We start from the raw sequence: 26,660 nt of genomic DNA, 5'->3' as shown, positions 1-26,660 counted from the left end.
CTTTGGCATTTTTCGAATTTTTTGCAGTGAAGGACCCCGAAATCCATTCGCAAACATTACTACCAAAGACAGTCTAAATCAGCGTCTTTAGAGAAGCCCCTAATTCCACCCCCTCTCACTTAACGTATTGAAAAACAAACTAAAATTGCGTTTTTCAAACATCAGTTTCAAGAACTTTTGGGGAAAGACCCCGGATCCCCATTTTCTAAAACGCAATCACTATACCTGAAAATTTCGTTTTTAGACGGTTCCGTGGAGCCACAGCTTCCTGCCTAAACTAGTCTGAAATTGACTTCAGTTTCAAAAACACAGTTCGTGAGGGCACACTGAACCCCGCCCGCTCTTTGTCCCATCGTTATCAAACAATGCTTAAAGTACGATTATGGGACTTATAGTTCTAAAGAATTCCGGAGGAGAACTGCCAGGCTTATGTAACTTTTCACGGCGCTAGGGCATATCCATCAATTGTCGAGGTGAGGTGAACAAAAGTCTATAGTTATATTTTTCAGATATTAATGTTGAAAAATATCCGAAAGATCCATAGAAACTTTCCAGTTTTGTTAACGTCACCAAAAATAATATAAAATTGCGATTTTAGAAATATCCGCTTAAGAGCTCCAAAATCCTTCCTTCCCAAAAATTGCCTATATTGGATTTCAGTTCCGAAAAATATTTTGGTTCGGAATATTTTCACGTTTCCCCTATTGTTTTCAAATCTAGCCAAAAACGGGTTTTTGAAAAAATAGTGCCGAGAAATTGCCGGAGGATAGCCGCCAGATCCCCTACCGTCACCAAAGACGGCCTAAATTTGCGTTTTAAACTCATATTTCGAAATCTTTCGATGCGAGACGATTGAATCTCCCTCTTGAAACGTCAACAAAGGAGACCCAAAATTGCGGGTTTAAAATTTCAGTTTCGGAGATTTTTCGGGAAGAACGCCGATCCTTCCTAAGCTACGGTCTTAAAAAATAGCTTCAATTTGATTTCAATTTTGAAAGAATTTTAGGAAAGAACTGCAACATTACTTTCACCTAAAGTCTCGAAAAAGTTCCTAAAATTGCGATATTTGATGTCAATTTCGAAAATTTCTCCATGCACCTTGAATATACTTGACTCTTTTGTCCTTGCAACCAAACACAACTAAAGATTAACTAGAAATATTTTTCATACGCCAATTTCGATAATTTTCTTGGAGCAATCCTCCTCCCCTGAACCCCTGATACCTCCCCCCACGCTTCCCCTTCCTCCGTCCTTTCTCTGATGTCACCGAAGAAAGACTATAAAATGCGTTTTTACGACTAGTAAATTTTGGTATCTATTACTTAAAACATATAAATTGTACCTAAGGAGTTTCTTACTAAAAAAAATTTTTTCCTTTTTATAAGATCATTCTTCTGTCCCCCCCCCCCCTTTTTGAATTCGAACTTGGCATGGAAATTTAAAGAAAGATTTATATAGACGTTAAAGCGTAGTCAAAATATGCAAATTACTCTTGAGGGGCGGCACATTCGCTCTTTGCACACGGGCGGCCGATACCCTAGGATCGGCCCTGCATATAAAATACTAGAGTGTGCTATCAACACTTATTTGTGTCATATCTAACTTGTTTCACATTTGTAAGTATGTTTAAACCGCATTAACAGTGAAAAGTTTAGGGGGATGACTTGTTTTTTAACCACATGCCCACTAATAACCATTACGATTACATGAGTGCTAATATGAGCCTTGTGTTTTTTGATAAACATTCACCATTCAGTTTTTTTTTTTTTTTTTTTAATTACAGGGGACTCTCTCTATTCTGACACTCATGGGACCGAACAAAAGTGTTCAGATTATGGGGGTGTTCATTATAGAAGGAGACTGGATAATACACATGTATTTCCTGGTACCATTAAAATGTTGTCAGAATATCGGGTGTCTTTCTTGTTAAACAAGGACATGCTGTATGTATAAAGTTTTACATTTTAACAAATGCTTAATTTTTTACGAAACTTTATGAACCATGTCTTATCAGAAATGTCAAGTACAAAAAATGAGAAAAGCAATCGAATAGGGTTCAAAGAGTTTTAATCAGATTATTGTCATGTAAACCTATTTCTTTGACAACATGAAATAAACAGAAACTCGAGGGTTATACCAGCATTTGAGATTGATGTAATATGTTTTTGATTTTAGAGTTATATCTAATATATATGAGAAAAAATAATTCAAAAGTTATTACACATAACAAACTCAAAGGAAAGCATAAAATTATTACAGGAGGATGAAAACTATAGGAAGGTGTAAGAAATCCTTCATTATATTGCTATTAAATCTACTATGCATGAAGTTTTGATCTATCCAAAGAAGTTACAACAGCTGCAACTAGACCAGCACCTTTTCCACTTCCATCTTCTGCAAGTATGAGCTGAAACTGAAACAAAATATTTTTACTTGTAAGTAAATCTCAAATAAGGTAGGTGCAACAAATAAGGCCATGTAGATAATTAAAGCCAAACCCCTACTTTTCTAAGATACCAAAAATTTGCTAGATCGGGGATTTTATTGTCATGAGAAAGCTTAACTATTTATATAGCATTATCAACGAGCAAAAATGTAGCAAGTTATTACAAAAAAGTTTAGTCAAAATTGCCTAACCTTATTTCACAGTAATTTTGTTTCTTCGTGGGTCCCTGAAATTTACTATACATAAAAAAAGGTTTTAATGAATCTACGAGGGCAAATCAAAAAGTGTTTGCGCCTATTTTGTATTCGCCAAAAACAGGTGTATACAGGTATTTAAAAATATATGTAGTGTACTACGTACCTTACATTATTTCTCCACAGTCACCACCCCAATTCAGACATTTGTCCCATCGCAGCACTAAGTTAGAGATCTCCCTGATGTAAATTCTTCCGGCTGTCCATCGAACTACCATCAGACCGTGTTCTAGGCTTCTTCGTCACATGTGAATTTCTGTCCTGCCAGAAATTTCTTCAGTGGAGCAAAATTGTCAAAATCACTAAGGCAAGGTCTGGACAGTAGGTGCCCCTGTGAATTGCTATGGGCTTTCGTCCGTTGCACCATACAAAATGAATAATACTTCGCTGCTCATAAGTTGTGGACGTCTGAAGAACAACCGTCATCTTAAATGACTGATAGCAGCTCCGCTCTTCCGAGCAAAAAGCAGATACGGCTGGTATGGTTCAAGGAACTGTCACTGTTGAGAATGTACATGTTTGGTTTGTATTCACAGCCATATTTTGGCTATAAAAAATAAGCGAAAAGACTTTTTGATTTGCCCTCGTAGAAAGCCTAATTTTTGTAGTTGATGAATTTAAAAAGAAAAATAACTGCGCATGTCATTATTCTCTGTGATTTGATAATCCTAGAGAAGTAGATTATATCCTAATAAAGGCATGTTTGTCCTCATTAGGACTCTGATGTCCTTATTAAGACACCAAGGGATTGGGTGGAGGATAGACTGTGCTGCACATGCATAGGAGTGACCAAAAAAACAGAAAATAACGACTTATCAGTGCCCAGAATGTGATGATTGATCCACTGAAGTTAATATAGAATTTTTGAAGTCTTAGAATTCGTCAAATGTTGTTTAGTATGCATTTATATTGCCAATAAATGATTTTGAATTATTATTTATTTTAGTTTGATAATATGTTTTTGGCATCTTTTAAGATCTGGCTTTATTGGGCGCTCAGTGTTCGTAATAAGGCCAAATCACCCTTTTTTGTAAAAACTGCTGAAAAACACAATTGTAACTTAAATTTTCTCATGGAATAATTATTTTCTTATTTTTATGAGTCATGAGAAGAATGTGCAAAATTTGGATCCAATACAATCATAAATGAGCTAGATGCTAGATGTTATCTAATGATATTAAAAGTCGTCTTATTTGATGCAATTACCTCATACGTGTATTGTTTTTTAACATGAAATTTAATAATAATTATAAGATGAATTTGCTATATCCAGTTCAAAAGTTTCATAGAAAATTCTAAATACTCTAGTAAGATAGGGATGAATCTTTCTTCAGAAATGGTTAAAGACTCAATGAATGCAATCACTTCGTTTCAAAAATGGAATATTTTAGACATTTAAAATTTATGTTAAATCAAGAGGTTAGTTAATGCTCACTGGAATATAATGTTTCCTGATTTTAACACACAAGGAAAATGGAGAAATAATTTCCTGCTTCAACATACGGTGAATCTTCAGCCAGAGAACTATAGGTATAAACATGTAACCATTCAAGTCTCTTTAAGAGTAAGCTGTACAAGATTCAGATTAATACAGTTGAACCTCCGTGTATCGAACTTCCACACATCGAAATTTTCTATATATCGAAATCCCAGCAAATTTCTATGTTCATTACATAGAAAAATTGTTTCTATATATTGAAAAAATCTCTATGTATCGAATTTTTTTTCTGAAACATTCATACATTTTTTTTCCCACTTTAGACTGTTTGTCTCATGAAAAATGAAGGTTAGGGGAGAAAATTATGTTCACTAAAGGTTGCTACAAAACTCATAAGGAATCTGGGGTTAAGGGGTGTGTAGATAGGTGGTTGTTTCATTCTGGAGTTCTTAAATTCCCTCAAGTTTATTTCAAATCTTAGTTGTAACCAGTAACTTTGTAAAATCAGTTTCAAGTTATCCCTTTTGTCTGTTGATTATCATTCCTAGTCTTTTTAGCTGCAGAAAAAAATCATTCAACTGAAGTAGATTGATTTTTTACTTTTCTCTCGATCACATTGCCAAAACGAGATTCCCTAATGTTGCAGATCAAGTTGAATTGCCGAGGAATGAAGATGTATTAAGGTGCAAAAATGTAATTTATCTGATTTTTTAAAATTATTAACTTTCATTTAATCCGATGCTCGTATAAATTAGAAATTAGGTTTCATACACGAAAATTAGCTTTAATTTTAATGCGTTAGGAGGTTTTTTAGGATAAAATAAGATCATTTCTATATATCGAATTTTTTTCCGGCAATTTGCTACTTCGATTTATGGAGGTCCGACTAATTTCTCAGCATAGTTCAAAGGATAACAGGGCTTAAAAAATTTTTAGAACAAAGTTCGCTTCAAGATCCAAATCGGCTCTTAAATCTACAGTAAAAATCCAGTGTCTTCTGGAGCCTTTGCTTATCCTCATAAGTCCCAAAAGGGCACTCAATTCGTAATTGTTACATTGATACTAAAGGACAAAATTGGTGGTCACCACTGGTCATTTAGCAACTTAATGTAAAATACAATGGTGATAAAAATATCAATCTGACAATTGCCCCCTCAAAAAATAAATTATTGAATTTACAGAGTAAAAGGCAATAAGTAACAGGGAACATCTTTTTCACCAAAATCATGATGCAGTCTCCATAAACAAATTAGTTAAAAATATATCTATACTAATAATATAAAGCTGTAGAGTTTTTGTTTGAACGCGCTAATCTCAGGAACTACTGGTCCAAATTGAAAAATTCTTTTTGTGTTGATTAGTTCATTTATTGAGGAAGGCTATAGGCTATTTTTTTTTTTTTTTTAAATAAGATTGACCAAAATATTTGTAATTGCAATTTAAATGTTAAATTAATTGTTTAGTTCTATGAATTCCTAACAAATATCGGGGTAAGTTCAGTGCTATGAATTAATTCCGAATAGATGGCGGGGTAAGTAAGTAATAGATGGCGGGGTCATTATACATTTGTATAGAAAGTATTGAGTATTCATGCAATATATTCAACTTAAATTTTAATCTAAATTTTCATTTTAATCGTCACAAAACAAATTTTGCATAGTTTTTTTGTGCTCTTACATATGTATGCACATAAGGTCTTGAATTATGATATATCGTCGCCTCAGAGTAACACTGAGACATCTAATCCCAGGAATAACACTAAGATATCCTACTGTTGCTCTGTGGAGACGCTGTATTTAAAGGCAATTGCATTTTGAGAAAATGCAGAGCATGCTTAACATAGCAAAGTTTAAATGTATCTTGTGATACTTATTGTTTAACAACCTTGTTATAACATTGCTTTGCAATTTCACAAAACCATCAAAATTTAAATTACAAAATACTAATCCTGCTCTTTTTACATACTTTGTGATTAGGTGCAAGCTCAGCAATAAATTTCTCCATGTAATGTTTATACTTTGGATGTAATTTAAATAAAGAGCCATCTACAGCAATAGTTACATCTTTCTTATCCATCCTTCGCAAGAGACTTGAAAGACCTAAATAGGTTTGAAATGAATGTTGATTACAAAACTAAAAAAGATTAAAGGCTTTTTTCTAAACTACTTTACAAATCACGTTTGATTGTTGTCTAGGTGAATACATATTTGACACAAAATTAAAGAGATAAACAATAAATCTTTAAGAAAAGGGACAGATTAAACAATAAACGGGTACATAATCATTGAGAACAGAGTCAACATAAACGAATAAGTAAAGCACTCCTTTTTGAAATGGAAATATAAAGTTGCCATGCACTACACAATGAAGCTGCTTACAGTGGTTAAGTTCAAAGCGTCTTTATCTCAAAAACAGTATGAGATATGGGGAAAAAATCAGTTAAAAAGTTGTTCAGCATGATTAATTTGCTACAAAAAACTTTTGGGTACAAAAATGATACAAATGATAATCACAAAAAGCACGCTCATTTGATAACATTAAACAAAACTATAGTTGATGGAAAAGAGGGTCTTCTATTTGCTATGCTCAAATTAGTGTATTTCAGCACAAATACTCATCTGAACTCGGGACTGTACTTCTCACTGCACATTATACAACATGAAAGGTGACTTATTTACATCCTTCTAGTACACAAAAGATCTGGCAATGTCTTTCCTTTCTACTATGTCAAAATATCCTTCAAGTAACTCTTCTAAGACCTACTTTTTAAAAATTTCCAGAACACTCTTTGTCTGTACATAATACAGCCATCTTCTAATGAAGAATGCGTATAATTTCCCAGCAATTTTTTTCCAACTTTGAGAGCTTTTAAGAGCAGAAATAGTTTGTAATCTTTTCCAGTTGAATGTTGCAATTCCCTGATGTAACAGGTAAGGTTTCAATTTGTGACATTTGATACGTAGTGATGTCATCTTTAATTTCAAGTTGTTCATAAGCTTTCGGTAAAAAAGACAGGAAGTCGGTGATTCTGTGGTCTTTGGAATTATGGTATTTAATACTGAATTGTAAGGATTGCAAAATTAACACACAATGCAGGAGCCTAGTTGCCATTAGCACTAGCACCCAACGTTTTGATACAAATATTGACTCAAGTCATATTCATTTCATCACTGTTTAAAATAACCATATTGAAGTATTCTTTTTAAATGTGACCAAAATATTAAATGAATGCATGAAACTTCCTAAAGTTAATAATGTAAATGAAAATAACAACTGTCTCTGAAAAATAAAGTTGAAATTATGCATGCATATTGCTGTAATACAAATGTAAAAATAGTGTACAAAAACATATTTCTCTGATTATGAATCAATAAAAATTGTTAAAAACAAGTGTAATATACTTCTCAATGTATATAAAAATTGTTTTTTGCTTTCAAATTAACAAATTTAAATGGGTAAAACAATATGCTATCATTATATTATGTATCTTCAGTTCAGAATATTTTTGATCATTTAATGAACAGAAAAGTAATTGTAAATGAATGTAACATTGTCTTCCAATTTCTAAGCCACTAGTTTTATAATTTGGCTTCATTTTTAACTAATTTTTCCCCATTTTGGAAGAGCAAATCAGACGTAACTACTCGCTTATAAAACAAATACTAAAAGTTTTCAAAAATTGGAACTATTTTGTTGGTTTAAAACCCATACTTTTGTAAAATATTTAGCAATGTTAAAACAATCTTTTCAACTGCTCTAAAATAATTTTGATGTACATTAACGAGCAAGACCTGTCCCATATCAGTGTTGTTTTATTTTATGTAACAATAATTCCTTATTTATTTTATTTTTACATATTTAAATTTTTATTGTACAACGGCTCAGTTCATTAACTTATTTGAGGAACCTTGTAAATGCAATCCTAAGTTAAAGTAAAATACTTGCATATTGAAACAATAAGCGATCCTCTCACAGACACCACTGAACAAACATAATAGACTATTTCTGCATCATCTAGTGTTGTTTCCAAAAATCCTTTGCTTTTAAGAATATCTGAAATTTTTTCTAGATCTTTTCCTCTGAAAAATATTAAATTATGCAGTCAGAAACAGCAGTAAAAAACATACTTTAGGTATTATATACAATAGGTATAAGTGCATTTCGTATTATATACAAAGTATTTTTAGCTGATACATTTTAAAGAAGCAAAAAATATCCATCATAAGTGCAATGAATGTTTCTTGGCCTTTCTTTACTACATGGCATAAATGATAGATGTGATATAATCCGTTTTTATATTAATTATACATAGCTATGAAAAGAAATATTCAACATTTATTTTTTGAAGCAAAGCACAGTTATGATTTTGAGAGTATATGAAACCAAATTTTTAAATAATAAAATGACAAAGTGCAGTATAAACGTGATATATCTAATGATAACAATTCAATGATAAAAATTCAAGACATCGAGTTTTTGAGTTATCAGGGTTTTGAAAAAAATTACAGTAGTAACTCACAATTGCACACACATACAAAAAATAGATTTCTACGTGTACTATACAGCCACTTTGCACAACAATTAACAAGTTATTTTGAAATAAGTAGCAATTTTGATTTTCATTGACAAACTTCAGAGTTCTAATTTTAACTGCAAGCACACTCAATTTAAGCTTTTCATTAGCTATTTTGTGGAGTTGAAAATGCAGAAAGGAAAAGAGAAGAAAAATTACAAGCAGATGTCTCCAAAATTGGTTCTATTACCAAAATTGGCGAGGAAAAACAGAAATGATGCTTCTGTGCGCTAATTTTGGCATATCAAGGGTTTTGAAAAATAAATTTTAAGCTAACTATGGAAAATACATAAGAACTTTTATGTAAAAAGCAGGGGGGGGGGGATTTTCTTTCAAGACATCAAGGGTTTCGAGATATCAAAGTTTGACTGTATTGCAAATGCCTGTTGTAGGTAAATTATGATGCTCACTAATACTAATAGTAATAGTAACACTATACAGTCAAACTTCGTTAACATGAACGTGACGGGGAAGCCAAAATATTTCGTGTTAACTGATTTCCATTTTTACCAGATTTTGTGTAAGCAGACAAGTTTTTTGTTTTTCTCTCAGAAAATATAGGAACCAAAGTACCTTTGTACAAAAATGTACACCGAAGCATTTATATTTATATTTTATGTAAGAAACACAAGTAATTCAAAACAGGCAATGGCTACTCGAACCACTTCTCTACGACAGTGCATTTTCGAACATCTGATTTTTCCTTGATCGCAAGACTGGATTTTCGCTGCAGTGTTGATGGGTAAAAAAACTTTATTGCTTCTACATCTTAAACCTCTACATGGGCAGAACAGGTGTCCAGAATTAGGCAATTTTTTTTCATGGTGAAATTTCAAATCTAGGTTTGTCAACCACTTGGTGAAGATTTCACTGTTCATCCAAACGTTTTTACTGTAAGCATTGTCTACAGTTAAAGCGAGGTACTTTCTTGAAGCAATGTGGTTTTTCCGATTTTCCAGCACAAGGAGAGGAATTTTCTCTCTGCCATCCATGTCTCTTGCGTTCAAGTGCAGATCTTTTGATTTTCGAAAGTAATTTCATGTAAAAGTATAGGGATTTTCTTTTTTCTTCAAGACCTTAAAACTTTCTTCGTCTTATGCAGAATTTTGTCTAAAAAGTCTACGAGTTATGCGGTTAGTTTAACACTAATTTGTAGCTTTATCTGATGGGAAATGGCATTTATTTTGTGCTAAATGAAATTTTGCGTTAAGCTAGTTTGTGTTAACGGGGTTTGACTGTACGTATAAACCTCTACCTATAGTTTGCCTAAAAACAAGACCAGGCTATCAATTTTCAGGACATTTTCTATAAAAACATAGAAGGAGATGGCGAGGTACACATAAGGTGACCAAAAATTATTTTCCTCAAAATGGGACACTTTAGAATTTTAGGCAACAGTATGCTTAATATTACAAAAAATAACTAAATTACAGTTTGCGTTTATCACAAAAAACATAAATTAATAGATTAAAAAGAATAATAGCACACATATGATTATATGGTTAGTCGACTACTATTAAAAATTAAACATAATCTGAGAACTATGACACTTTGAGTTTCTTATTTCCTTCTCCTGGACCAGGGTAGTAAGATGAAAAGTTTTGAACATAGCCAAAACACTACAGAAAATTACCCAAAAAAGCTAATATGTGTGAGAACTGCACCACCTTTCAATAATTGTAAAGCCTTCATTTGTATAATCACACTTGAACATACATTCCCCACATTTTTAGTCCCAAAACTTTAAGGTGATACAATAATTGCCACTTCTGTTCTAAAAAAAGTATCATTTTGAGTATCAGTCTTAAACAGCTACACAAAAAGAAAATTATCCAAAGACAAAGGGAAAAGTTTTGCTTGTAGTTATAAAATGCTTTTTAAGAATATTACTGTAATTTTACCAATGACTGTTGAACAACAGTGAAAATTCACTAATTACTAATATCATTAAAAAATAACAAACTAATAATAATAATAATAAAGCTAAACTGCTAATAATATGACGTTAAACTGCTAATATAAATTTTAACAATATTAAAAAAAAAAAAAAACACTCCAAGATATTTTATAAATGTTATGCAATAACATGCTTTCATACTTTTATATGCTAGAAGCAAGACTACATACATTGCAATTTTTTAATTGTATTAATTCTCTCTCAATCATTGAGAGCCCCAGCTTTCTTTAGCACCTGACAAGACTTCTACACTTCATCCAGTATGGGGGAAACAAATGCTCTTTTCCTATTTTATGAATTCTAGTACTCAGTGTTAGCCTACAAAGTGACGATTACAAATTGGAAGCTAAACATTCAGTATTTTAAATTTTAATAAATGCGTGATTTAGAAAAATAACAATACAAAATTATGTTACGAAAGGAGGTAAATTATTTTCAAAAAGTGTTGGCAACCTTAATTTGCATCAGTTTTTTCTCATTTGTTCTTTCCTTCTTGCAACAAGATCACGTGAGCAGAATATGCAAATTGCCAGTAGCATTTAATCTCCCGGCACTTTGCCTCATTCTTTTCCCTTTCAATTTCAACCCAAGTCAGACTTGGTTGTTTTTTTTTCAGCAGCTCAGTTGAGTCTGTCCGTTTTTGCTGATAGCTTTGGCTTACTGCTTTTGACATGAATATCATAGCTCAATATGATTAACGTTTCATAAAATCAACTTCTCTACTTGCATTTTCAAAAAAAAAAAAAAAAACATGCATTTTTAAAAAAAAAAGTATATTTTAGGACGATGTTTTAACTAGTGATGTTCCGGATATCCGTATCCGTAGATATTCGAGAGAAAATAAAGATCTGTATCCGTATCCGTTACTTTTTGGACGGATCTTAAACGGATCATTTTTATTCTAAAAATTTTTAAATCTTTACTAATATTATAAAGAGAGAGGGTGGATTTTTGTGTGTTTATATGTTCAAGGTAATCTCCAGAGCCACTGCACCTATTTGAAAAATTCCTTCACTATACGAAAGGTGCTTTCTTACTGAGTAACATAGGCTAATATTCGAAAAAAAAAACCGATAATTAGTTCTTTTTTTATTCACATTTAGGACCAAATTTCATGTAAATTGCCTATTATTGGCTATTAAAGGGGTGAAAAATTACTTGCACATATTAATATTATATATCGTTGAAAAGGGTAGAATTTTCCGCGTTCTAAGCCATTTGTTTCAATGCTCTAACATCATTACGACGGGAGAAATTTGCGTTTTTATCTCGAGCTTTTTTAGGCTTAGCTGAAATTTTGGCAATACTTCCTTCATTAAATCTATCAATAAAAAGTGAAGGAATTGTCCCACAGTTTTCTTTTTAACACTGTTGGAAAAAGTGAAATTTTTTACTCCAGAAATATCTCGACCTATGGTCGAAAAAATAACCTTCTATCTCCAAAGGAAAAAAAAGTTATAAGCCGTTAAAAATAAAGTTAGAATAAATCTAATCTCCATTAAAATTACTGATGTTTTGTTTTGCATTGCCATGGTTACGTCTTTTAGCTTCACTTCAGTTTAATTTCTTTAAAGGTCCACAAACTTGGCGCCGCGGAATTATAAGCAATGGGGAAATGTTTTTGCCAATTCTGCATATTTTACGATCTACTTTATGATAATTCCCCTGACAATATAGAAATTGCGGGAAGAGTTTGAAAACTAGGAGTCTTAGCAATTTTCCCAATTGTCGCCAAATTTGTGGATGCCAAAGACCAAGGGCTAATGTACTTTGGACATGGTCTTGCTGATAGTGACAAAAGCAAACAATTATAGCCCATAATTGACGATAGCGCCAAAACCCCAGTTAATAACCATGGAAGGATTGAGGGTCATTGTCTCAAGATTTTGGACTTTTTTATTTATTTACACATAAGACAACATGAGAAAGATTTTCAGCGTAAAGAAAGGAAATACACCACTCAGAGTATCCGAGGTTATCGAACCCACGTTTACCGGCATTTGAAGCGAAGTTTCTACCACAAAACCACGAAGGCCCCCAATGCATAATGAATGAGGCACAATGGGTGATATAGTTTACATTTTTCTTTGCCAAAGAAAAAACATCAGCTTCACTTGCAAAAGGTCTGGGTTCCGGTAGCGTGGTCGCTTGGCGCGTTAAACACTGAGCAGTTCAGTCTAGGATTATTGCTTTAAAGCAACCGTAAATTTAATTCATTGTTTTGGTGATTTGTTTTGGAAGAAAATAAACTTTTGATTTTTTTTTATCCGAGTGAAATGTATGACATTTTCTTCCTTTTTCTGACGATGATTTTTAAATGTTCCACTGGATGTTTTTTTTTGTTCTGTTTTGTTAGACGGATGGATTATGAGAGCGTGGTTGCCGGGTGAGTTTGGCGATAAACAATACAGTTGGGGAACTATTTTTACATTTGAAAAATATTATTTGATGTCTTTTTTTGTTTATTTGGCGAAATATTTTAAATTGCAGTAAAAACCGCTTCGCTCCCTAAATACAGTTTAAAAGTAACTAAATATAATTTAATGATTTGACGAAAAGTTTTAAATTCCAAAGAAACTTTAATAGTTTTTTTTTCTTTGAAATGATTTGTATGCATTTTATACAAAGAAAAATTATCATTTTACATCAGAGGGGGAGGGGGCGTCAATTTTTTTTTATTCAACGGACTTCCATTAAATTTTTAGCACGGGCATCGCTGTGCGGGTACTGCTAGTATTTAAATAAAGGACTCTATAATTCCTTTTTAAATTAGGTTTTATTTCCTATTTAAATTATAAGGTATCATTTAAGAAGCCCGTTTGTACCTCCCGCCTTGCAAAAAGGAAGGGGAAATAAGTTTTATATGTGCATCAGTGTGTCTTTTGTGGCATCGTAGCTCCTAAACAGATAAACCGATTTTGATAGTTCATTTTTCGTTCAAAAGGTGACTTGATCGAAAGTGTTCTTAGCTTGGCCTCGTTTTTGTAGAACTTTAATTACCGGAGTTATTAATTAAAAACCGATTTAAAACGTTTTTCACAATTATAGTAGTAAAAACTTACCCGTAAGTTAAAAATGTTAGCCCTAATTGAAAAAACGAAGTTTTCTCCCTTTGATATTTATTTGAAACTTTCAACTTATATAAAGTAGGAGCTATAATCTTGTTAAGTAAATTTTAAATGCAATTCTAAGCCTTTATACGCGTGATTGGTAGCGATTTCATAGTCGGAAGATAAGGAGAAAAAGCTCAATGATTTAAAGTTTTTACCTGCTGTCAGTAAATATTTCTTGACAAATGTGTGTTCTGACCTGCAAAATTTATCTTAATATGAGGTCGGCTCTCTGGGACATGTTTTGTTTTTTTAATTTTTAATTCAATATTAGTTTTTGTTATTGATTTGGGGTTTCTGTTATTCTTCATTTTTGTTTTTCTCGGCATCCTTTAAAAAAAGTGAGGCTAAATGCTCTATTTACTGTTAGTAAAGGTGTTCCCGGCTCAGTATTTCGTTGGTCGGAGAAGTTCCGTGGAATGGGTCAGCGCTGCATTTATGCTGAAATAAAATGGGAAAAATTATTTCTAGCCTGTTCAGTAGCAGCTTTACACTCTTGCTCATGCATCCTACATCTACCGAGTAAGCTAAAAATAATTTTTCACTTTCCATCTAAACATTAATGCAGCGCTGACCCATTCCTTCCAACTCTCCCTCAATTTTAACGGAGATTTCTTTAAAGAGTAAATCATAGTCTTGATTATATTTCTGCCGCAGTTGACATTTTTTGAAGAAATTGCCATTATTCTGACGAGAATACCTTCCGTAACAAATTTTACACCTGGATAGTTGTATTGGGATAAAAAAAAATTTCGAGATCCGTATCCGTATCGGCGGATCTACTTTTTTAACGATCTGGCACATCACTAGTTTTAACTGCTGATTTTATAGGGAATAAATCACTTTCAAGGAAAAGAACTATAACAGGCAACGATAATGCTTTTTGATTAACTATCAGATTGTTGAATGAAATAAAATTCAACTCATGGCATTTTTTTTTTTTTGCTACTCACCAGCTTAACAGCAGAATAGTCAATAACATGTTGACACATTATTGAAAATTATGCAAAATTAAGTACTAACATTAGTCTATACTTTGTACAAAATTGGAAGTTTATGAAACAAGACTTCAATCTTCTCGTAACTATAGTATTGCACATCTTTTAAATGAGTCGACTTGGTGGTGGCAAAGCATTGGCTTCATATTCCTTTGGTCATGGATTGCAACCCTGCGGACTAGGTTGTCAGTCGGTGGATTTTTGAAACACAGAAAATTCTCAATGCCCATACTGCATGAATATACCACATGTTGAAAGTCCCTTGAATGCCTATTTGAATCAGGCATTTGTCAAAATTTGTTTCCTAGTGCAATTTCACATTGTGGGAGCCCAGGTGCCAACTGAAAGCTAGGCATCAAAATTCTCTGTGCCACTGACATCTGCTCCTTAATGGCAGCATATGAAAGACTGGATGCACACAGAGGAATCACACTCTGCCTCGCTACTTGCAAAAGGCTTAACGCCTCTTACACAATTCCGTTGGGAAGAAAAGAAAAAAAAAGTATCTTAATAATGACTTGATTTTAAGTTTTCACTATAAGACTCATAATGTAACAATATTATTCTTCAAAAGTCCCCCCCCCCCCACAAAAAAAATGCAACTGAAAAATTGTACAGTTGAATGTTGCATTATTACATATTTCAGTAAATTCTTTGAATGAATGAGGCCTTTAGCTGCTGAAACTTTTTTCTTCATGCTGCTTTGTTTATATATCTCAGCTAAAATATTACAATGTACTAGGGGCTGAAAAAGAACAAATTACTTTGAAGCAAGTAAAATGATTGTATAAATCTATGCCACACTTCTTTTGTAAGACAGAGAAATAAATAGTGTAAAATGTAAATATAATATTAATTTTTTAACCTCTTGATAGGGTTACCCGGGGTAAAATGGGTATAAAAAACAGCATTTTTAATTTCAGTGACTCATAGCAGAAATATCATGAAATATAATTGTGTTTTTGTTCAATATTCTATACATTGTGTATCTTAGGTCTAATTTGAACATAGTGTTTACAGAACCAAATTTGTGAACAAAAGGCACATTGGCAAAGACTTGCGGTTTGGCTGAGGTAGTATTTTTACAACTTTGTGATACCTGCACAACATCAATGTCATCTTTCTTGGGGAGCACATGGATAATTTAGCAGATGATTTTATAGCAAACTTCTCAGTATATTCACCTTCAGCTGAGATTTCAACGATTAAACCTATGAATTTCACATGTTTAACAACGGTCCTGTCACCAATTGCTGGGTAACAACTAGGAGAACCACTAGTTTTCACTTCTACTTCATTAGTTATTTTATCAATTATTGTTAATGTCTTTTTTTAATTTATTTATTTTATGTGTATTTATTTATTTTTTCTGCTTTTGTTTGTCTCTTGCCTGTTCGTGTACAATCTTGCAGCCACCTACTCTGCAATTAAAACTTCTCCCACGTTTGTTTGGACTCTTTTTTTTTTTTTTTGTGGTAAATTTTTCATTTCCTTACCAGTGCTAAAAAATGGCTATGAACAAAGAGGTATAGTTATTCAGTACAACTTTGCTATGAGGCATAAGGATTCTGTTGTGATTGTGTGTGAGGTTGTACTTAGACTATGTTCTGGGCATGGGGGGGGGGAGGGGTTTAAAAGGAAATTAAAAAGACAGCATATACTATGTTTTATAACGTGTAGCAATGAACCATATACATAATAAACTTACAGTAAATTACTAACCTACAGTAATCATGAACTATATTGATAATAATTGAAAAATATAATACCTTTAAGTACTAATTGGCTATGTTATAGTAACTAAAATAAAACAAATAAATGCATAATAATTATTCATAAAACTTTTTAGAAGCATACTTTTAGTTTAAAAGATGAATAATATCTAACATTTGTCTTGCAAAGATAATTTAAGTTTTTTAATCTTCGTGCATTCAATGTCTAACTCGAAAATGTTGGCTATACCCATTTTACCCCGTACAACTAAAAGTACTATAAAATTTTTGTAAATGCTAAAATTTACTTATTTTTTGAGTTTTCTGTTAGAAAAATTCTTTTTCTATCAAATCCAAATAAAAAACTTCTGAAACTCTTCCTGTTAATTTTTCCAGAAAGAAGTTTATCGCTCACTATAAACGCCTTGTTTTGTGTTCAGAAAAATAAAACTGTTGCTAAGCCTGGCAAATGAGTTGATAGATTTTTTTTTCCTCAAGTCAAAATGTTGCCTGATATGTAAACATTTTCATCATATTTTTTTATTTTCAAAAAATGTTGTCCAGTAGAATAAAATCAAGAAAAATGTAACTATACCCATTTTACCCCAGCTACCCATTTTACCCCGGGTCCCCCTATCAAACTTCGAAACATGAAAAACATAATTATTAAAGCCACAGTTAATCAGCATAATGTAGTAAAACTACTCTAATTCAACTAAACTTGATTATTGATTTCAAACTATACTTAACTCCTATTTCACACTGATTATCAACCATAAATGAATACTTACTCTAATGAATGGGACACGTCTGCTGCAGTAAATGTCCAATTTTGAGGTTTAAGTTTTACTTCATGAAATAAAACATTTTTATCTATCAGCTGCAGAAGAATTTGTTTTACGATTTCACCAATATATTTCCCAGAAAAAAGTTTTTCAAACCTACAAAAAAAAATAAATAAATAAATAAATAAATAAATAAATAAATAAAAATAAAAATAAATAAATAAATAAAGGATACTGGTGTAAAAACAATTCACAAAACGAAAACTCATGTCAATAATGGATAAATAAATTTTAACTTAGCTAACAAATTTCCTAATTCAAGAAACTACTTAGTTTTCAATTTCTTTTTCAAGTAACAAATTAAACCCTTTCCATTTTTAAATATCCTTCCCATAGCATACGACATGCGGATAGTTTATAGCAGGAGTGGGCAACCTTTTTAGGAAGTGTTCCACTTCCTGGAGAAAAAAAAATGTTTCGCCTGCTACTTTCATTTTTTCAACATACTGAAAATTACAAAAAAGTGAAACACAATGGTACTTATGGGCTAATTATGAGATTTTTCTCAAATATCACTTTTTTCTATGTAAGTCTGAAGAGTGAAGAAACCCAGTATAGGAAAAACTCGTTGATATAGAACTCTAACAACATACTAGCTAGAGCTTGTATTTTGCAAAGACAGCACCTTACTAGGTCAGTCGCAGTTTACGTCCTTGGCATAAAGAAATTCTTGATGGACTAGTTGGAGGAAACCAATAATTTTTTCAGCAATATCAAAATTTTCATTCGTGCCACGAACAAATATGCATAACTGTGTCTGTAACATCAGTTTTCATTCAAAGCTAATGATAAGTACTTGCAATATTAAAATTCAAACAATTTGTGTGTTAACCTCCTTGTCCAAGTCATCTACGAGACGCAGGATTACATTTCTACATAAAGTTATTGATACTATTTTAAATGTTTATAATCAAATATAAATGGATTACAAGTAAGATTTTAGGTGTTCTTCGAATATAAATACAGTAAACTCTCTATTATCTGGGAAATAGGATAGCATAGTAACCAGGGATAAGCGACTTCACGGATGATTGGCAATGGACAACAACAGCATCTCTTGAATTTTCCAAATTTGTATGCTAACTTATCAAAAATGATCTCCTAAATCCAAAAATCTCTAATTCTTTTTCTCCACAAAAAGTCATTTATTACTTATTAAGCATTGAAATTGCCCCTGAAGTGCAGCGAGATGAAACGACCCCTGATTGGCCTTACATCAGTCGTACCTCGTGTACACCCGCCCTTCTTCCTCACACTACGTTTTTCAATCGGAGTTGAACGTGGATGCTCCCGTAAATTTCTTTTATGGGTAAGGAAAATTTAATACTTTGAATACATTTTCGATTTGCAAAGATTATTGTACAATGGAACAAGGATTCTAGAAAGCTGACATCTATAATTTGCAGAAAACAACGTTACAAACCAGCATTTTTCTTTTGGACTAATATCAGAGATGTATGTGAAAGCTGATTTTTTGGTATTTTTTTAAGTTTGTGCTTAACAAGTCATGATAATTAATATAAATGAGAAAATAGAGGCGGATGGGCTGTAGAGTTAATATGTTTGTGGTTTGACTGCCATGGATGGATAATGTCGTCTGAATGCAATTTTAATCTTCCCTTTCAAGTAAAATGTTTTTAAAATTAAATTTGAAAATCTATGGTATTGATTAACTGCAAAATCCCTTTCAATATTGCTGCTAACTCAGAAAAAAATTGTAAGCAAATTAAAGAAAACGAAACATGTTATTTTGATGCCAAAAACATGTATGCAAAACGAAAACTAATTGATAGAAAAAGTACATTAGAATATCCAAGATGTTGTTTGATGCAAAATGTTATATTTCAATCAATTCTAGTTCAATTTCTTTTTCAAATATTTAACTTCTTCAAAAAAAAAAAAAAGGCTACAGATGGTGGACAAAGGAGGTAAGAACAAAATTTAATACAAAACTTTCATTTTGAAAACGTTTTTCTAAAAATATACATTATGATAAATAGTAAATATTTTGGTATTCTTATATTTCCAAGCTTACAGAAAATTTTATTTTATTATTTTTTTTATTTTAATTTACCCTAAGAGTATTTGTTAGCCATATCAATTTTAAAATAATACCAATAATTACAATTTAAAACAAAAACTAAAATTGAATAAAAATATAACTTTAAGCTTAGGTAATTTTCAGTATTTTAAATTTTTTAAACAATTTTAACACATTTTTTTTCCTGTTCTTAACATTAATGCAAAAAAAAAAAAAAAAAAAACACTTTTTATAAAAAATGTAATAAAGTGCCTAAAAAAGTTATTGTTGAAGTTGTGAGAACTTTGAAAAATAAATAACTTTAATATACTAGGACATATAAACTTTTTAAAATAATTTTTCATATAAATCAATGTTTAAGAGAAGTTAAAGATGGAAAAGTCATATATTAGTTACGAAAAGAGCGAAGTGTTTTTCTTATTATTGAGCAATAAAAAAAGTTGATAAATCACTTTTATAACTCTTGAAATAACTTTTATATTTGATGTGTGAAATTAATTGAATTTCTGCCTGCATTAATATGCTTTCAAAGCAAGATCAATTCCTTGATTATAATATGTATTATGTTTCATGTTTATGTGATGCCTTCTGTTCATCTAAAACAAATGTCTCAGGTGACCATTGACCACATGCAGGTGTGTGATCTCTCAAAACTCATGGAAAGTGTCATTCCCCTTTAATCTGTAGATTCATCACTTCCCTAGAGTAAAGTGGAAGAATTCTCGAAAACTTGAACAGTAGTGCAAGCAAGCGCAGGGAAGAATAGAACAGTTCCTTCTGAATATAGTGGATATATATATATATATATATATATATATATATATATATATATATATATATATATATATATATATACAGTCAGACCTCGATATAAGGTCACCCCGCATTATAAGGTCACTTTCCTAAAGTCCCGACTCATTGAATAGGGATTCTATGTTATGGATTATCGGATATATGGTCAGGTCTCAAATACAGTCATCGCTTATAAGGTCATTTTTGTCTGCCTTTCTTTGAGTGATTTTAATGCTTCACTGATTCAGTTCCACAAATTTTCCCTAGTACATGCTATTTTATCGACAAAATGCCATCTGCCTTACGAATGTAAGGAAATCTTTTCCACGAAACCCTTTATCCCCTCAAATTCTAGGAAAAAGGCATGTACAGACGCTGGAATGCTGCAGAGAGAAGGCGAGTGGAATGAGTAGGAGGGATCATTCACCCCCCCCCCCCTTAACTCAGGTAAAAAGAGAGAATTGTTTTGTTTCCCCTGGCTGCTTATACTCTTGCTCCCTATTCATGCTTTGCGGATTGAGGGCGACAGCTTTTAGATAAGGAACAAGGGCAATAAAGATGGCTTTTAGCAATTCATAAAATTTGGAGGGCAGGTCTCCAACAGTGTCACATGTCCATCCTAAGCATATGTCCATTTTTAACCAGCAAATCACAGGAAATTGTCTCATTTCAGCCGTTTTTTTCACTTGTATTAATTTCTGAATTAAAATTTTAACAAATAATTTCCTAATTTCTAACTAATTGCATTGATTTTGATTGACTCAACTTGATGAAAACATCATAACTTCATCAAGTGTTATAGTTTGAAAACATTATATTTTAGAATTTGTTTTTTGATAAAAGTTTATAAACCTTTTCAGGGTTATAAGGTCACTCCACTTATAAGGTCACATTCTCGAAGTCCGGCGGGGTGACTTTATATTGAGGTACGACTGTATATATTTTATGAAGAAAGTGGTTTAGAAACTGATAATATTAAACCATGTACTGATCACAAAAAACATATTTTCGACCAGATAAATAAATACAAGAAATACTTAAATAATACCCTAACTAAACACAGAAGTATCTGAAGCACCATACATAAAGCACACGGACATCGAAGAAAGACGTTAACTGCGAAGCGAGACACATCCCACGTCACTTTTCGGAAAGTCACGTGACTCCCCGTTTCAGCGGAAAACAAAACTAATCAGTTTTTAGTTGTAAATAACTTTTAAAATATCGCCTTGAGATGGGACAAAAAATGTTTTTTGACATTTTTAGGTCTTCTGAGTGTATTAAAATTTAAAAAAAAAAAAATGCTGTCATTCTCCATTAGATAAAAACGATGCTAGTGTTTGCAAATAGTGCTTAAAAAGATCATTAACACTCACACAAATTTAAACTATAGGTAAAAACATATCAGTGTATATAAAACCTAGAAAAAGATCACTCATTATTGCAAATGGATTACATTACAGACACGTGCAAATTGTGCAAGCAGATAAACTGCAACAGATCAATCTAGGTTACATCAAGCACTCAAGTGGGAGGGAAGAGGAATTTTTTCAAGACTGGTTCGGTCACTCGTTTACACACGTAAGTAGTGCATCTCAAAAAATCAGTAAGTCAAGTAGATCTAAAAATCAACAAGTAGTGAAGAAGTAATGCAGTAAGTAGTGTCGTTTTAACAATTAGGTTTACCTTAGTCAGGTTTCGGTGACTTTTACCCTTTAAACGCCGCTCTATGTTCCAAGTGTAAAATATTGAATTCCTTCATGAAAGTAGGACTCTTAGGCATCTCTTTACGCTATGCAAGAAGAAATTTTTGAAGAAAAATTTTTTATCTAATATTTTGGGAATGTTCCCGTTTAGGAACATTGGCATGTTACATTAAGTTTTTCACTAAGGCTTTTAATCGATTATGCTTTGCACTCGCTATAGCTTCAGTTTTGTATTTTTGCAGAAATGCTTGATATACATGATACTATTTGTCAGATTCATTTCAATTTCAAATATTTCAAAATATATAAAGATAAAAAAAATTATGCATATTTATAAACAAATTCATTCAAAATTTTATATCAATTACATGAAATCCAAGAGCCGGAGTCAATATTTTTGTTTATCTATGTCTAATTTTTTTCCAAAGCTACGGAGTCAGAGTCGGAGTTGGGGAGTCAGAGTCCCACTAAGTTTCGGGTACAGGAGTCAAAGTCGACTGCTCTAAAATTTAAGGGGTCGGAAATCGGAAGTTGGTCAACAAGAGCTATTTCCAACAAAATTTGTTAGAACTAAATTTGCCTTTTAGTTCGGGATCAAGATCGACTTTTAGTTTCCCTGTAGGTGCTAAGGTTAAGGGATTGGAACTGTTCAAAATTGAAAGAAAAATTATTCAAATAAGAAAAGGAAATATGGGAATGAGGTGTTACTTGCCAAGATCTTTCGAAAAAAAAATAGTTTGAATTGGACTAACAAAAGTTATTTGAAGGGGACAGACAGATAGACTGACAGACACATTCTCCCCATCTCAATACCCAACTTTCACATTTTAATTTTTCAAATTTATTTTATTTATTTTTGATTTTTTTGGTGATATTTTAAAGATGCATTAAGCCTTTTTTATGCTTTTTGCTTCTTTGCCTGACCTTTACTGGTAAAGTACGCCAAAAAGAAAAATAGATGATTGGGGGGTGACTATGGAAAGTCTCACGAGACCAGGGAAAGGAATTTATTGCTAACAGATTGAAGCCTACGCTGAGTACTTGAAAAGAGCTGTAAAGATCTTTATTTCTACATACAAAGCAATTTTTTGATATCACTCCCACCCTAAAACTAGAGACAAAGGGGAGGGAGGGGCGGAAAGGAGAACAGTGAAAGGTCAAAATGTCATTCACCTGATTTTAGATGCATAAATAGAGATTGTTTTCAATTTTTAAGCTTTCAATAATCAGAAAAGAGAACTTATGCAGTGGCGTAAATTGTTCACTTTTTATAGTGAATTACGCCTATGTTCCCGATCGGGAACAACGAAGTTTGTTCGCTTATAGGATCTACATTTTTGTTGAAAATTATTATTGGTCATGTTTGGTCATCAAAAGGATCTCTATTTATTGTTACTATAAAATATTAAAGCAATTATGCATTTTTCAAAAAATATATAAATTTTTTAATTTGTCTCCTTAAAAATCAGTAAAAAAGCACATTTTTGCCAATTTTTGTAGAAAAAAGTAATTGTAAATAAGAACTAGTTTTTCTTCCAAAAAATCAGGTCCATTGTTGGCAATAAATAGAAGAAAAAAAAACCTCCCGAGCAAAACTTTATTTTTTACGATTTTTTTAAAGTTGAAAGAAAACAATAGGGATGTCAAAAAATATATTCTGCACTTGTGAAGTTACATCTCTTACTTCAGTTAATCATGTAACTTGTGAAGTTACATGATTAACTGAATCTACATTCAGTTAATCATCACAGATATTTTGTTTTTTTGAAAGTGTGAAAGATTGTGGATAAGAGGTTACTGTACAGGGTTTTTAAAGTTCGACAAAGTTGCTGAAAACCTTTTCTCATTTAAAAATGTTTTTCCAATAAATCTTTGCATTGTTTACTTTATACTCTGCCATGTCACACATGATGTGGGCTAGCAATCCTTGGTTTATTGGATATTTAAAACTGGACTTTCTTGTATGGAACTTAGCTACGCTCAAATAAAACTGGTCAGAATAAAACTCCTCCCAACAAAATCAATGACACTATTCTATATAAACTTCATGCTATGGTTTAAATTATACCTTATTTTCTATTGAACTAACTTTACTCGTAAGAATAAGAAAAATATGGTTCATAAAATATCTGCCATTGCATAAGTTGATACTGGAGAATTCCACCTGTAACTGATTGACATTCAAGAGCAAAATGATAAGATTTTTGAAACATAAATCACAAAATATTAACTATAAAAAAGATATTTTCGCCTCTCTTATTATACTTTTTAAGATGAGTTTTATGGTATAATTGAATTTTCAAAATTCATATTGATTGATTTCAGAAAAATTGTTAAAAGCTTGGTAACTGACTGACATGAATGCAACCTATGTGAAAAGTAATACTGATTCAATAAGATATTTTTCTGAAAGTAAAAGGAATTTTTATTAAATTCAAATCAGGAACGAAGAACGATGAATAAACTTTCGGCTTATGGCATTTGAGTTGGAAAATATTGCTACAGTAAAGAATTATAGTGATTAGAACTGCTTGGTAACAGACATCTCGGTAACTGACTGACATTTCTGAAATTTTCTAAATATACTAATGCAAATGCTTAAAAATAAGCAGCAAAACAAATAAATAAGTTTACATAAAAGGTAAGCAGTGAAAATACATTTGTTAGATTCGATACAGTGGACTCCAGTTAATTGAATCAGTGAAAATTAAATCAAACGCTTTAATGAATCAAATTGCCAAACATTGAACAAAATCCAGCTTTATCGAATCAGACGCTTTATGGATTCAAAACCATTTAGAACAAATGGGACTCATATACTCGGTGACCAGTTTATTGCTAAAATAAAGATTTGCAGCATTTACAACAAGTTGGTAATTCACCGATAGATTGGCAATTGACTGATAAAGTGACAAACATGCAACACAAAATATCTATTAAAAAAAAAAAAAAACATTTCCTCCTAGTTTATTGATTTCTTCAAGCTGAATTCAATGGTATAGTTGAATTTTTAAAATGCAGTTTGGATGATTAAAAAAAATGTTAAAAACATGGTAACTGACTGACATGAATGCAACCTGCGGGAAAAGTATTATAGATTCAATAAAATATTCTCCTCTGAAAGTAAAAGGAATTTTTCATAAATTTCAATTGGTATCAAAGAAAAATGAATAATCTTCCAGCATACGGCATTTGATTTCAAAAATATTACTAAAATAACAATTATAATAACTAGAATAGCTTTGTGAGCTAACTGACTGACATTTGTAAATTTCCTAAACATTCTAACATAAAAAATTCAGAATTACGCAGTTAAACATACAAATAAGTGTACAAAAAAGCAGAGCTTTCTTTGCCTTTAGGGCTAGACCAGGGGACCCTCAGCCTATGAGAACCCATAAAATAATAGACCATATAGAAAATTACTACAAAATATAAATTTAATATGCTAATTATGACATTTAAAAGCAAGGACGATACAAAACATATATAAAGATTGATTTTTAACATCAAAATAACAATTTTGTGCTACTTTGTGTTTTGTTAAAGTAGTTTACCCCTCAGTGTAACCTAGCTGTAGTACATAAAATGACAAAAAATGTAGGCAATTGCAACTCTGTAGCACTTCCTTCGATGGTATTTCTTTTTGTAGCATCTATAAATGTTTTTGACTGAATATTTAACAGCCTTAAAATTTGTAAATAAAACTCTACGCAAAAGAAAAACTATTAAAATAAGGTATCATTTTTTTCTATCAATAACCTTGTTTCCCCTTATATAATTTTTAATTGCTAGAGGATTTGAAAACCTTTTCTTTTTCTTCAATATTTAAAAACAAATCACATCCTTGTAAAATTATTGAACTATAAACTCTACATCATCTTAGCCACTCATATGATTGAACAAGTCCTTTTATCAAGAATTTCACCTTATCGTTTCCCCTATTAGCCTCTATCACTTTTGCAACAAAATATTGTAGATCACAAGAAATTACACCTCCCATATTTCTGAATTTTATTCCTCACTGTGAAAGTTGTGATGTTGTAAATTTGTCATTTGGCTGTAATGAATGTAAAATGCTTTCCTCTTCTGCTTTGAATCGATGTATTTTTCAAATACTAGGCAATAATTTTTGAAATTTATTCTCAAGCATTACTAAATTATGTAAGAATGAATAATTAATAAAATCAATAAAATATGTTATCATTCTTAAAAATTAAGAGAGCTGTTTGATATCACTTAAAGGGCTAAAAATAAAATAGTTCTGTTTTCAGCAGTATTACATTAAATATATTGCAGTCATTTTAAAGTTAAATAGAATGTCAGTCAGTTACTGTATTAAGTGTGTCAGTCAGTTACCAAGGAACTTTCGGTGTTCCGGATGTAAACTTCCAATTCTACTTATTCAGCATTTAAATACAGTTGGTTCTCTGTTTAACGACTTTCAAGGGACCACAAAAAATCATCCTTACGTAGAAAGCGTCCCTTAAATAGAATGCTTTTAACACTACAGTGGACCATCTGGGACCGTGAAAAGCCGTCGTTAAACAGAGAGCCAACTGTACTTCTGATGTAGGCAGAAAATATGAATTTTGGAAAATTTCCACCAATAATTTTCATGCTGAGGGGAAAAAGTTGATTTTTTATGGTAACTGACTGACATTTATAAACTGATTTTAAGATAGTTTCTAAACGAAACACTATAAAGATACTTTTTAGTATCAACTTCCAGTATAAAACTTCCAGTTTGGTACACTTCAAAAATATGTATTTCAAGCTTTTAAATGA

The 26,660-nt window shown here is 31.7% G+C and overlaps 1 protein-coding gene across 1 annotated transcript in view; it reads right to left on the bottom strand.

Moving 5' to 3' along the window:
* Positions 1-2,056: 2,056 nt before the first annotated feature.
* Positions 2,057-26,660, bottom strand: part of LOC129218892 (hexokinase-1-like) — a 105,688-nt gene continuing 81,084 nt past the window's right edge. The window contains exons 8-11 of the mRNA XM_054853213.1: positions 17,280-17,429; positions 8,084-8,217; positions 6,104-6,237; positions 2,057-2,413 (exon numbers count right to left, since the gene is read on the bottom strand). Of these exons, the coding sequence (XP_054709188.1) occupies positions 2,318-2,413; positions 6,104-6,237; positions 8,084-8,217; positions 17,280-17,429 (514 nt within the window). The 3' untranslated portion in view covers positions 2,057-2,317. The remainder of the gene's footprint in view (positions 2,414-6,103; positions 6,238-8,083; positions 8,218-17,279; positions 17,430-26,660) is intronic.

The sequence above is a fragment of the Uloborus diversus genome, chromosome 3, assembly GCF_026930045.1.
Source record: "Uloborus diversus isolate 005 chromosome 3, Udiv.v.3.1, whole genome shotgun sequence".
Lineage (NCBI taxonomy): Eukaryota > Metazoa > Arthropoda > Arachnida > Araneae > Uloboridae > Uloborus > Uloborus diversus.
Note: the sequence above shows the minus strand (reverse complement) of the source record. Positions and strands in the feature narration are given on the sequence as shown.